Raw genomic sequence first — 12408 nt, 5'->3', positions numbered from 1 at the left:
GGAGTCAGACCCAGAGTCAGAAGACACTGTCGCTCGTGAAACACCTCCACAGCGGACGTTATTCTTCTGCGGTTCAATGTACGCAACCGATTGAACCCAGACTAGTGCCCGGAGCAGGAGGATCTGCTGTTCAGGAGAACTGCTGTTTACGTAACTATTACGGGATTTTCAGAGATCTCGCTGAGCCCCGAGATTACAATAAACACAGCGTTCTCAGCAATGGCTGAGCTGTTTGTTTTGAACCTTCAGGGCTTCTTAAACAAGGTAATGACGCAGATACACACTAAAAAACAGTGTTAATTGGAACTTCCAGTCTAGGTCTGCTCAAGATTGCACCCTTTTTGCTCAATACTCACTTTTAAGTAATAAATGATTGCAACATAAAATGGTGAGAAAATGGACTCAATTTAGGGCTGCAAGCTGAAGGCGAACCTGCTGCCACTGAAGAAGAGTGTTGCCTCAGTAAATGGGGTGCCTTCTCTTCTAGGTCAACAACAAATGTTCAATTCAATAGCGTCGATTCATAACATACATTATCTCAAGGCACTTAAAATGGTATGCTATACATTCTAAGTTCCCAGAACGAAAATACTTATTTCGATCCGCAAAATCCTCCATCATCCAGATCTGCACAAAATTTTACTCGTATATAGACGATAGCACTGACTCCTAACACGTCCCTGAATGACACACCACTGACGCCACCACGATCAGATCTCCTCCAGACTGTACTTGGTTTTTCCACCCACAAAATTAAATGGAAACTTTTTGAGTGAAGCAAACAGATATAAGCCATCAAAAACATTACCTTCTTGGCAGCAGTAATAAGGTCAGCAAGGTTATTGGCTCAATCCACAGTTGGGATTCTGTTTGGCTCTGACACCAACTCAGATCTGTGGTATCACTACCTCCTTTTTGATCTGTTTGGCCATGCTGTTTCCTGCCCCCCCTCTTTCTCTCTTGCTCTCTCTGTCTCGCTCTCTCTCTCTGTCTGTGTGTGTCTTGCTCTAGCATAGGTTTCAAATTCAGCCAGGAAATACTGTAAGAAAGTAATAAATAAATTACAAATATTTATATCTCCCTTAACTAATTGAAAGAAAGCGCCGACTTAACTCATGTTCCGCCAATCACCGTCTCAGAATTCTAAATATTTAACTAATTAATCAATTAAGGCTTATTTTTATTCATAATGCTAAATTATAAAGTGATCAGTCTTGATGAACACTCAAAGCTGCTTTCACCCATTCACAAACATTCATCTGTGTGCAGCGCATTTTCTATTACTAATCTTTCATACCTATTCACAAGCTGCCGGCAAAGCTGTCAGGAGTAACGTGGGGTTAAGTGTAAGGACACATTGGCATGTAGACACGCGGAGCTGGGAATCAAACCCACAACCTTTGAGTTGAAAGAGTTGAGTTGAACTGACTCTTGGTCTGTTAGCAGAATTATACTGAATGTTATTGATACTTTCTGGGGGTTGAAAATGGGCAGGAAGAACCCATTCAAGATCAGATCAAGGAGTGGATATAAGCTTTTTTTTTTCTTTTTTTTTACATTGTATGACAAATGTCTCATGCAGAGATCACAATTAAAAAGTTGGGCATTATGTTGAGTGCTATTATCTATGAACAGGGACACTTTAGTGTAGTTTAGTGTAACAAAGTAGTTTGTTAGGTGTTTCCTGTTTCAAATCCTTGATTGAGTCAAGAGACTTTAATTGTTTAATTGTTCTGTTAGTGTTTAACCACAACACCACTGCAATTTCTCATGACTTTTTTTTACTCCATTACTCACTTTTCATGTATTACCCAGAGACACCCCTAAGCCCACTTCCATTATGTAGTGGTGATAGAGAAAGGCAGACGTTCTTGTTTATTCATGGCTCCAGAGACTTGTGGCTCCCGATTAGTAAACCAGTGTGAGTCAACATCTGGTACATCCCTTGGACAAACTATGTCTCTCAGTGCACACTCAGACTGTTGTCAGACCCTGTCCCTCCTCGTCAATTTCTCGAGCAGGCAGGAACCCCCCTGGGTGGCAGAGTGCACTTGCACATTAGCGAGACATTTGCCAAAACCTTCCCAGTCCTCCTGGCATCTCAACAGGCTGTCACCTTCTTACCCTCCTGCATGTTCCACAAACATAGGGCCAGAGGGAAGCAGGGGCCAGCACTGCCAATTTGTTGACATGCTTGATTGAGGTTGGGGGTGGCAGAACGTGTTCAGGTCATGACACTGGTGTGGCACATAGTGTCTGTGCCACCTGCAGGGCTATATGACAACATTCCATCCAGGACACAGGAGATTTTAATGTGGTTTAACAGGCTGCCATGTTTAAACAAGGCAACCTCAATCTGAATCCTGTCACAGACCCATGAAGATGCCATTGTAGAATTTCCCCCTCTTTGTTTTTGTTATGCAGTGCCAGTATATGAAAGTATCTTGGCTCTAGACTCAACAGAACACACATGCTGAGGAGAGAGAACATGTGTTGTGGTCAGTGGCTGTGGGCAAACTGTTTCATTTCAAAAAGATGACCTAAAGCAACACAATGGCTTCATGGCTAGGAGAAGGACTGAATTGCTAGTTACTTGTGGTCAGATTTACCTAGGTTGAATAGAATGTCTGAAAGACATGTGGACATACAGTATTTCCTGTCAAATGAAATTTAGTTAGTAAATAAAAAGGATGATGATAAGAGAACTTTCAACTTATCCACTTTTTTCAAGCATTTTCTGTATTGTAAATAATCAGATAAATTAGGTTATTTAAACTCCTTTATCATCCAACTGAACATTTGTATCATTTTTGTAAACTGCTCACTATCCTACACCAGTCTATTTACAAAATCCAAATAAATAACACATTTGAACATACAGATGGTGGCGGCAGTGGATCAACAACTCCTGTATTTTGTGAGATGAAATTAGTTTTTCTCAGTGGAAACCTATGCAGATCAATAGGGAGCATTGGTCTGTGTGGCTGTCTAAAGATGTTTGTTTGCGCATGTTTCAAAGTGAAAGGGTCTTTAGGTATTAACCTTTCTGACACCCTTTTCTTTCTTTCTTTCTTTCTTTCTTTCTTTCTTTCTTTCTTTCTTTCTTTCTTTCTTTCTTTCTTTCTTTCTTTCTTTCTTTCTTTCTTTCTCTGCCTCTCTTGGCTGACATGCCACCGTGGAGAAGGCAACAGTGACCCTATTGTGAACAGTGGGAACTGGGCAGCAGGCCAATGATGTCATCCTGCCATAGGGAAGACCGGGGGAACACCCTCCTGGCGTTTGGAATGCACTATTTTTTCCTGTTGTTTTCCGGAAGGCGGTGATCAATTTAAATCCACCCTCATCACTCCCTGCAGGGGAAGGTGGCATAGGAGGGGGTGGGGGGGTTGAGATGCAGAAAATAGAATAAGGATGAGGCTCTCTCTCTCTCGCTCCCCGTCTCTAGTTATACAAAAAATAAGACAAAGGAAGAGAAAGGGAAGAAGAGCATGGGATGGTCTGAGGTCTTGTGAGATGTGAAAAGAGGACCTGGAATACTATGAGGTCACACCAACCCTCCAATTAAAGGTTGCTGGGTATCATTACAGAAGAAGAGGAGCAGACGTGTTTTGTGAAGAAAGGCATTGCATGGTGAATGCTCACAGTGCTCTATCTCACGGCCAAGGCAAACCAGGCCACTGTGCAAAGTGCAAGTGTCAGATTGTCAGTTTCCACCCTACACAGTTGTAAGTTTCACAGCCAGTGGCCACAGTGTCCGTGGGTGTGCTGGTCTTAAAATTAGGTGAGGTCAGGTGCACTGTTGGCCATTACTAAACTGAAGCAGCAGAAAGCCACTGCACCACTGACCAACAATAACCTGGTCTAAAGTCAGTGGTGCAGTATTTTCATGCCCATTCAACCGGTGCATTAGATGTGCCTGCATAGGCGTGTTCACAGTGCATGCACAATCTGCTTGTTAAACAAACAGGGATGTGCTTCAGCACTCCTCCTCCTCCCCTTCCTATTCAATTAAATGCAAGTTGAATGTTGTTACAATTCTTTATCTTGTGCAGTTAATGAAGTTGTTGATGGGACAGAGCGTGCCCGAGCCAAGGGCCACGTTCTTGCTGTACCCACAGATGATCTGCTTACCTCACACATGAGCTAATCCGAATTGTTCACTTTTCAAGTTTCCAATTTGCCATTTGGATGGCAGTGTCAATTCAATTCAATTCAATTCAATTGTATTTATTTTATTTGCAATATACATTATATCAAGGCACTTTACATAATAAGGTCAAGACCCAATAGGAACACTATGAGCAAGCACTTGGCGACACTTTCTCTCAAAGTGTACAGCCTTCTGCCTCCACCAATTGGGACCGGAGAAGGAGGTGGGTGGAAAGGGGATTGGAAAGGAGAGAAGAGAAGAAAATAAAGGAGAGATAGAGACCAGGGACAGTTGTGTAATAGGTGTATCTAAAAATAGATAACATTAATAATTATCATCATAGCTATCTTCTCCATCATCTCGGTGACACCTCTAGGCTCAACACCATCTAGATACAGATTCAGACTGACAAGCATAACTCTGATTGGCTTAGTTAATCCTATGCCCAAAACGCACCTACAAATAATTCAGACATTAAATTTAAGAACTTTGCATGTAGACTACACACTGTGTAACTAAAGCAAAAATGGAGTAGGACACGTTCTAATGCACTTTCGACAAAATGCTAGAGCTCTTTCAAAGCTTAACTCCAAGCAATCCCTCAAGCCCAAAACACTCAGTCTAAACAGACACACACATGCTCACACATTTTTACAGTGACTGAATGTTACTAAAGCACTGACATCTTTCAAAGAGACACTTTTGTTCTTCTGACACAGTCATATTCCCTTTAGGATGAGTTATGATTACATTAGAGCCAGTGACTCCCATTATGCAACATGCTAAAACTATGCTTTGATGCCAGTAAAAGCATTTCTATTTAAGATTCCCCTTGTCTTTGCAAATGATTGACTATGTATGATTTTAAAAGGATAGTTAAGAGTATTTAAAGTGTGGTTGAATAAGGCACTGACACACATACAGCACATTAATGGTTTACAAACTTAATTTTTGAGTGTAGAAGGGCTGTATAACAGAAAGATTAAAACATATTTTATTTTGGTAAGTGGCTAAAATCTGTCTTACATTGTGTCCCCACTGGCAGCCCTGTTTTCAGTGGGAGCAAGCATTAGGGTGAATTCCAATTCCTTGCTTAACCCTCCATTTTAACCCTCAATCTCAAAATTGCGCGCTCCCGCTAGTGCAAGTGCTGTCCCAATTCTCAGAAAAATTAAGTTGATGGGCGAGTTTAAGGGCTGTATCACCCTCAATATTGAGATTTTCCGAGACCACCCTTGGGAGCAAGGGCTACCCACAAGGCTTTGCTTGTTTTCACATAACAAAGATTGCGTCGAAAGCAGCGAAACGAGTACGCTACAAATTAAGTATTTTCTTTGTTAATAGAGATATAAAAATTATAAAAACCATTGTATTATCTTAGTTTATGCCCATATTATGGATTACTGACGTCACTGTTGCGTAACATTTATTTTTATTTTACGATCTTTTGTCAATAGCCGGCTGGTGCGCACACGCGATCGTTTGCTATCGTTTACTTTTCAATAAGCCGTGGTGTGTGGTAACTGTCAGCTGAATATGTCCGTGGTTATTTGTATGACTATCATCTTATAACTAACTGACAACCTAATAACTTGACTGACAAACGACTCGTAATAAATAATCGTGACGTAAATGTCTTCTTTTTGGAGTTGACAGACTGGACGCAGCTTTCGCGTTATTCCGCCCCCTACAGTCTGAAGACGTATCTGCATTTAAGGGGTGTCCCATTTCTAAGTGACAAAATAACCCTCAACACTTGGTTTGAGGGCCAGTTAAGATTAAGGGTTGAGCTTGAGGGTTAAGGTTGAGGGTTAAGATAGGAATTGGAATTGGCCCTTAGTGTCTCTAGCTGGTTCCTGGTGCAGGGAGCAAGCATCACAGACAGTGTTGACTCTGTCTGTACCTCATACCTCATACTCTTCATTCAGTGGGTGTGTTTTAAACCCAGTGATGCTTTTCTTTAATTCCTTCACACTTTCACTTTCAAAGTGAGCCCCTCCATCACACCACAGTGTCACTGAGCCACTTATGACATAATTGTCTTTATCACAGCTTCTCATCAAATATTGAGCAACATTTTCTCCATAACCACTGGCTTGCTGCATCAACAACAAAAGATGCAGCGTCTTACTCAGACAACCTCAAATTGCACATTAGTGTGGTGTGGTGATCTTTCAAGAGCAAAGGCAAGCTATACAATTATTATTATTTTATTTCATCAGACAAAAGGGTGAGAATATCACTTTGATGCTGTTTACAGGGTGATTGCAAAAGTAGCTTTATGATGAATTTTAGGAGAGAGAGAAAAAAATGTAGAGGGGGGCTTCAAAAGTAGTGTTAACGGGAGACAGATTTTTGACATGCCTCCCATGTCATCTGCTTTGGGTTAAGGCTCAGAGACAGAGTGGAATATGGGTGGTGGCGGTGCTGGGTTGGGGGTATATGACTGTAGAAAATAGCAATGACAGCAGGGAAAAGAGGCAACATAATATTGACAGGCAATGGTGAAAAGCCGTTTATGTGCTTTGCAAACCCTATTATAATACTTGGCACAATGTCTACATGTATGCAAGAAAACAAATCTGCCTTGCCAGTTAATAGCTATGTATAAAAATATTTATGTGGGCTATTATATTGTATTTTTCTGAAGAAACAAATGTTATTGTTAAAACATTTTTAGGTTACGTTTTTTTTGGTTCCTGTTTTTAATTTGACCGAAATGAACACATCAACATCTGCAGAAATGCATCAGCTATCTGCTATTTACTTTATCTGTAATTTACATGCAGTGGGTTAGAGTAATAGTGATTAGGATTAGATAAAAACTCACAAGTTGGTTGTTTTCTCTCAGCTGCAACTCAGTTATTGAATCTTACATGGCTTGTCATACTGTAAACTGATATTTACTGTTGCCACCAGAAGCCCCATAATAGTAAATGGTAATGGTTTGTATTCATATGGCACATTTCTAGTCTCGATGACAGCTCAGAACTGCTTTACGCTACGGTTTTGCCATTCACACACTGCTATCACAGCCCTCAGGAGCAGTTTAGGTTTAAGTGTCTTGCCCAGGGATATAGAGGTGCCAGGAATCAAACCCTCAACCTTCAAGTGGAAAGATGACGCAGCAATGTTGTTCCGAAATTGCATTTTTGCAATTACATTTATTTGTAACATACATTACATTTACAATTTAATGTTTATTACAGTGATCATTTAGGTTTTCTTCAGTCAGTGCTGTCCATGTACACTGAAAACTAAAATGACTCTTGCCCCAAAGTCCAGTTGTGAGTTTGTGTCTCATTGTCTCAAGAGCTACAACACTAATTAGGAGCCACACTAAAGGCATATCTGTTGATTTAAAGGGAGGAATGTTCTCTCTGCTACCTGCACTTTGCCAAATCTCTTAACCCTCCTTATCTTCTGATATTAGCTTCTTTAAATCTGCAAAAAAAAAAACATAAACTGATATTCTGATATCCCAGCTGTTTGTTTGTGTCCTTTCTGTCCTCTACATTCAGTGTGTAACTATACGTATCTATCATCTATCTTCCCTTTATAGCCGGTCTTCCAGTCTCCTGTGGGCACACTCCGCCAACTGGCCAGGCTTGACCCTTGCTGTGCCTCCACACTGCATAAACTCTTACCTGGACTTTGGCTAGAGTCCTTTGTATAAAGCCATGGGGGTGATCGTGTGTGTGTGTATATGTCTGTATGTGTGTGTTTTATGTGAGGCTGCGGATGTGTGTATTGCAGTCACAACAGAAAGGGAGAAGGGGCTCCTATCTCTGCCTAAGGGCTAACCCCCAGTGCACTCACCATGTGCCCTATTCAGACCTAAGGAAGCGTGAACAATCATTGCAAAACCAAAGTCCCCTTGTTATACAAGCCTAGTGTTTAGCACCAGCCCCACCTCTCTTCTCCAAGGTGCACCCCCCCCCCCAGCCCTGCACGTCAGAGGCTGACGGGCTTCGTTAAAGCGAGCCGGGTTCCTTTATGGCTTCATTTAATTAGTCATTCCACAGCAAACTGCCATCCGGCACCACACTACTGACACCTCCCAAACCACTTCTCTTTTCTGAAACCACTACCAATCAGGCTTCACCACAACCTATACTCAACATCATCAACACCACTGTGTTCACTGGTCCCTTCCTCCCTCCTTCTCTTATATTTATCTCTTGTAATTAGTGAGAGAAAGGGAAAGACTCATTGCTAAAATGCACGCCAGAATTAGTGCTTGAGACGGGAACTATACGGAGCAAAATGTCTCTCCCTGCATGCAATTTTCTCTCTAAGTCCACCACCTCAAGACCCATAATGACAAGCCCCTGGAGACAATAGATAGGACCAGTTCTACAGTAGCTAGCTCAGTCTTACTGTCCCGACTGCCCACTGGGCTCCGTCTACACTGGCACCCTAATCATTAACCAGATTATGACTTAGTGTGTCTGCATACAAGTTGGCAGCAGGGGTGTTACAACAGCAAAGGCAACGCAGGCATTTGCCTGGGGCCCAAAGCTAAGAGGGGGCCCCTATAGAGAAAGGCTGATTACATTAGGCCACAGCAATTCTATGACTGACTCCTGTAAGTACACGAGACAACAGAACAGAAACACCCTTGTGAGGCCTCATGCCACTATTTGCTGCCAAATCTATCATCATTTCTTCATCATTTCAAAAACAAGACAGTGGTGGTTGACATGAAATGCTGAATAAATTTAATTCTAATTATGTTTAGGGTTTAATTCGTAGCAGTAGAAAAAAATGGTTAGCTCAGTGGTAACAGGTAACTCATTCTGTATAATCTAAGCTGTTATTGCATGAATGTGACATGTATTGTGATTCAATTGCAATATTAAAATAATAAAAATACAATACAAAACATTGTAAAGGAATATATATATACATATATATATGTGTGTGTGTGTGTGTGCGTGTGTGTGTGTGTGTGTGTGTGTGTGTGTGTGTGTGTGTGTGTGTGTGTGTGTGTGTGTGTGTGTGTGTGTGTGTGTGTGTGTGTGTGCAAATAGGGATAATTCAGGTTCCAATTTAGGTAGAATTGCCCCAACATTAGTGATTAATCACAACTCAGTTTCACTTGAGCCATGCCATAACTATGAGCACATTCCTTCCACATGCACTCAAACCCATGAGTGGTCAAACAGAGAGGCAGAGTCTGGGGAGGCTCTGACTGCAGGTCCACTCAGTGCTGGATCTACGCCCTCTAGTGACCACTACAATAGACAATACAATGACAGGTCGATTTTGCCATGAACTGTGGCTCTCATATCCAAAGTGTGCAGGATAAACAGAGCAGTGTGGAAACTGAGCCTTAACCATTTTTTTACATCAACAGAGTCACTGTGTGTATGTGTTTTTTTTCTTTATCATTATTAAATTAGTTGTAATTAAATGATGTGTTCAGACTTAAAGTCAACTCTAACCACAGGTTCAAGTGCCTCAGCCTAATTTTGAAAAATGTATTTTTATACAGTTATTACGATGGAACAAAGGCATGTTTAAATGCATTTATCTGATTAGCGACACAATAGGAGAACACATAGTGGAAGCAAAGGGGAAAATCAGCATTGCCTAATGACTGCTTAGCATGGAAAGTACCCCTTAGTTATTATGACCATTTATAGCCCTTAATTACATGCCTATTTAGTGACCCTTGAGTTCAATGGGCCAGTTCCTGTGTAGACCCAAATCCTAACGAACATAGGTGGAATGCGATGCCCTCTTTCCGTGGACAAACTACTAAACGTTTCCTCATTAATGACATGGGAAAGAAACTGAGGAGCTTCAGCTGAATATTGGAGCTATTAGGGCATCACTGTCTGCCGGTGAAGGGGGGGGGGGGGGTTCTCAGTATTACAAATGAAATGATGTTTCGTCTCTGATTGTGGCTGATGTGTTTTCCACGTTGGGAGAGGAGAGGAGAGGAGAGGAGGAGGGTGGCCCGGAGCTGGGCTGTCAATCATAGTAAAAGTGGACGGAGTGGGCAGGTCCGTCTGACGGTACAAAGTGTCAGAGGGGGATATTTAACTTGGGACTGAGCAGCTTTCTCTCCACAGACACACTCACACAGTGTGCGCCTAAGCAAAGAAACGCTCCTGCGCCAAGTCACCCACACTCCTGCAGTCGGGGCGACTCAGACTGGAGCTCCTGCTTCTGCTTCTGCTTCTGCAGTGTTTCTACCAGAGAGAAGGAATTCACCACTAACACCGAAGAAAAGGGGGAGAAAAAACGCAGTAATCAAACAACAGCGTGATATGGACTGTGTCGTCGTGCAGAGACGTCTTCTCTGTCAATGATCCAGTGATGCCACAGTGAATGGAACGCAACTCTTGACATTTGTTTGTTTGTTTTTTGGTAAGATGCACTGCGGGAGGATTACAGCCTAAGATCTTCATCTGGAGAGACACATGCTTGTTACTATATGAGCTGGACTTGCATCTGACTACAGCGTCTTTACCTCAAAGTTTTTTTTGGTTTGTTTTTTGAGGATTTTCTTCAGGGTGCGTTATTCAGCTGCTGGAATACCACAGGGAGGCTGACTACACACACTCAGCCCTCAGTGCGTGGATTGTGTTCACTGGGACTCTTGTCAAACCTGAGAGCGTCAGGCGTCGTTAAGCCACGTTTATAAAACCCGTACGTAAAAATAACATTGGCCAGGGCGGCTCTCATTGCCGGGCGCGTGACATTTCAAACGTGGTGAGATACTCTGTTGTGCGCCAGTTCTCGCGCTCTCTTTGGGGACGCTGTGGATCTATTCTGTCTCTTTAGAAAAACACTTCATTCCATGCAGCTCTGGCCTTGGCCGCTGTCATCTAGTATAGACAATTTGTCGTGGCTTGGAGTCCCTGTGGTAACCATGACAACCGAAAGAAACCCTCAGTGAATTCAGGGGAGCGGGTGATTCCGAAGAGAGAGTGACTGGAGTTTTTTTTGTCCCCATTTGTTCTGTGCTCTTTAGACTGAAGAGCAGAGCCACTGTTTTTGCATCAGCGGGGGAAAAAAAACTGCAAAACCTGAAGGAGCTCTCACAGCAAAGCACACCGCGCCATGTCATTCAAACCCGAGGAGGTCTATTAAAAGTATTGCCTTGCTCATGACTGAACTTCTACTATTTATGCAGGTCCGGGTTAGACATTGCAGAGAATACAGTAACCGGGGGAAAAGTATTTACGCGAGTAAATAAAAAACGTGCCGGTGCATAAAAAAACAAAGAAAAAAGCAAACAGAAACAAAACAGGAATAATGGCCCTCTCACAAACTCTACTCGTTTACGTGCTGGTGTGTGTTCACCTTGGACTTTCCCAACATTATTTTCTCCTCCGTCCAAAGCCCAGTCGTGAACTCCCTGTTCCCGATCTGAAGGAGGACCCGGACCCGGAGAACGACCCCCGGGAGCAGGACTTGGACGAGAGGACTCTGAGGAAAAAGCTTGGCAGCAACTTTGACCCCAACTTCATGTCCATCAGTTCACCCATGCTGGTGAATCTCTCCGCGACAGACAGCCAGGTGAAACTGCAGGGACCCATGCCCAACGAGATTAAAAAACTGGACCTCACAGAGACCCCGTATGGAAGGCGGGTCAAAGTGGGCAAGAAAGCGCGCAGAAAGTTTCTCCAGTGGCTGTGGACCTACACTCACTGCCCGGTGGTGTACACCTGGAAGGATTTGGGCGTGAGATTTTGGCCGCGTTACCTCAAGGAGGGGAACTGCTTCTCTGAGCGCTCCTGCTCTTTCCCTGAGGGCATGTCCTGCAAACCCGTCAAGTCAATCAACAAGATTTTCCTGCGGTGGTACTGTCAGGGGTTTGTAAGACCGAAACACTGTTTGTGGATACAGGTGCAATACCCAATCATCTCAGAGTGCAAGTGCTCGTGCTGATTCTCTCCAAGGAAGCGCCAGGGGGGAGTGGACTGGAAATACGGTTTCTATTGCACTGTTAACTCTCTACAGAGGTGGGCACCATAGCAGATCTATTTTTTTATATAGCATTTTAAGTGAAATAGCAACATTGTATATATTTAAGAAAAATGCAACTATTTTTTTCGAATTGAAACAGGACCATATTTTATTCGCAACCCTGAAACGTTGATTTTGGGGAAAACACGAGCACTTCATGAGGAAGAGCTATTTTTTTTGATATTTTTTATGAGACTTTGAAGATGGAAATGCATATGCTACACTTCTCCAAGAGGTGAACTTGTTTTTTTTTTTCAACTGAACATTGATGCTGA

At 42.6% G+C, this 12408-nt stretch overlaps 1 protein-coding gene across 1 annotated transcript; it reads left to right on the top strand.

Annotated features, from left to right (window-relative positions):
* The first annotated feature begins 10267 nt into the window (after positions 1-10267).
* Positions 10268-12296, top strand: nog2 (noggin 2). Its single transcript, XM_083904317.1, has one exon. It carries the CDS (start codon positions 11420-11422, stop codon positions 12053-12055), a length of 636 nt encoding a protein of 211 aa, XP_083760443.1. The 5' UTR covers positions 10268-11419; the 3' UTR covers positions 12056-12296.
* The last annotated feature ends 112 nt before the right edge of the window (positions 12297-12408 follow it).

This window comes from Microchirus variegatus, assembly GCF_963457635.1.
Source record: "Microchirus variegatus genome assembly, chromosome: 17".
Taxonomy (NCBI): Eukaryota; Metazoa; Chordata; class Actinopteri; order Pleuronectiformes; family Soleidae; genus Microchirus; species Microchirus variegatus.
Note: the sequence above shows the minus strand (reverse complement) of the source record. Positions and strands in the feature narration are given on the sequence as shown.

Excerpts from the sequence above, each read along its gene's own strand:
- nog2 (XM_083904317.1), top strand. The coding sequence starts at position 11,420 with ATGGCCCTCTCACAAACTCTACTCGTTTACGTGCTGGTGTGTGTTCAC.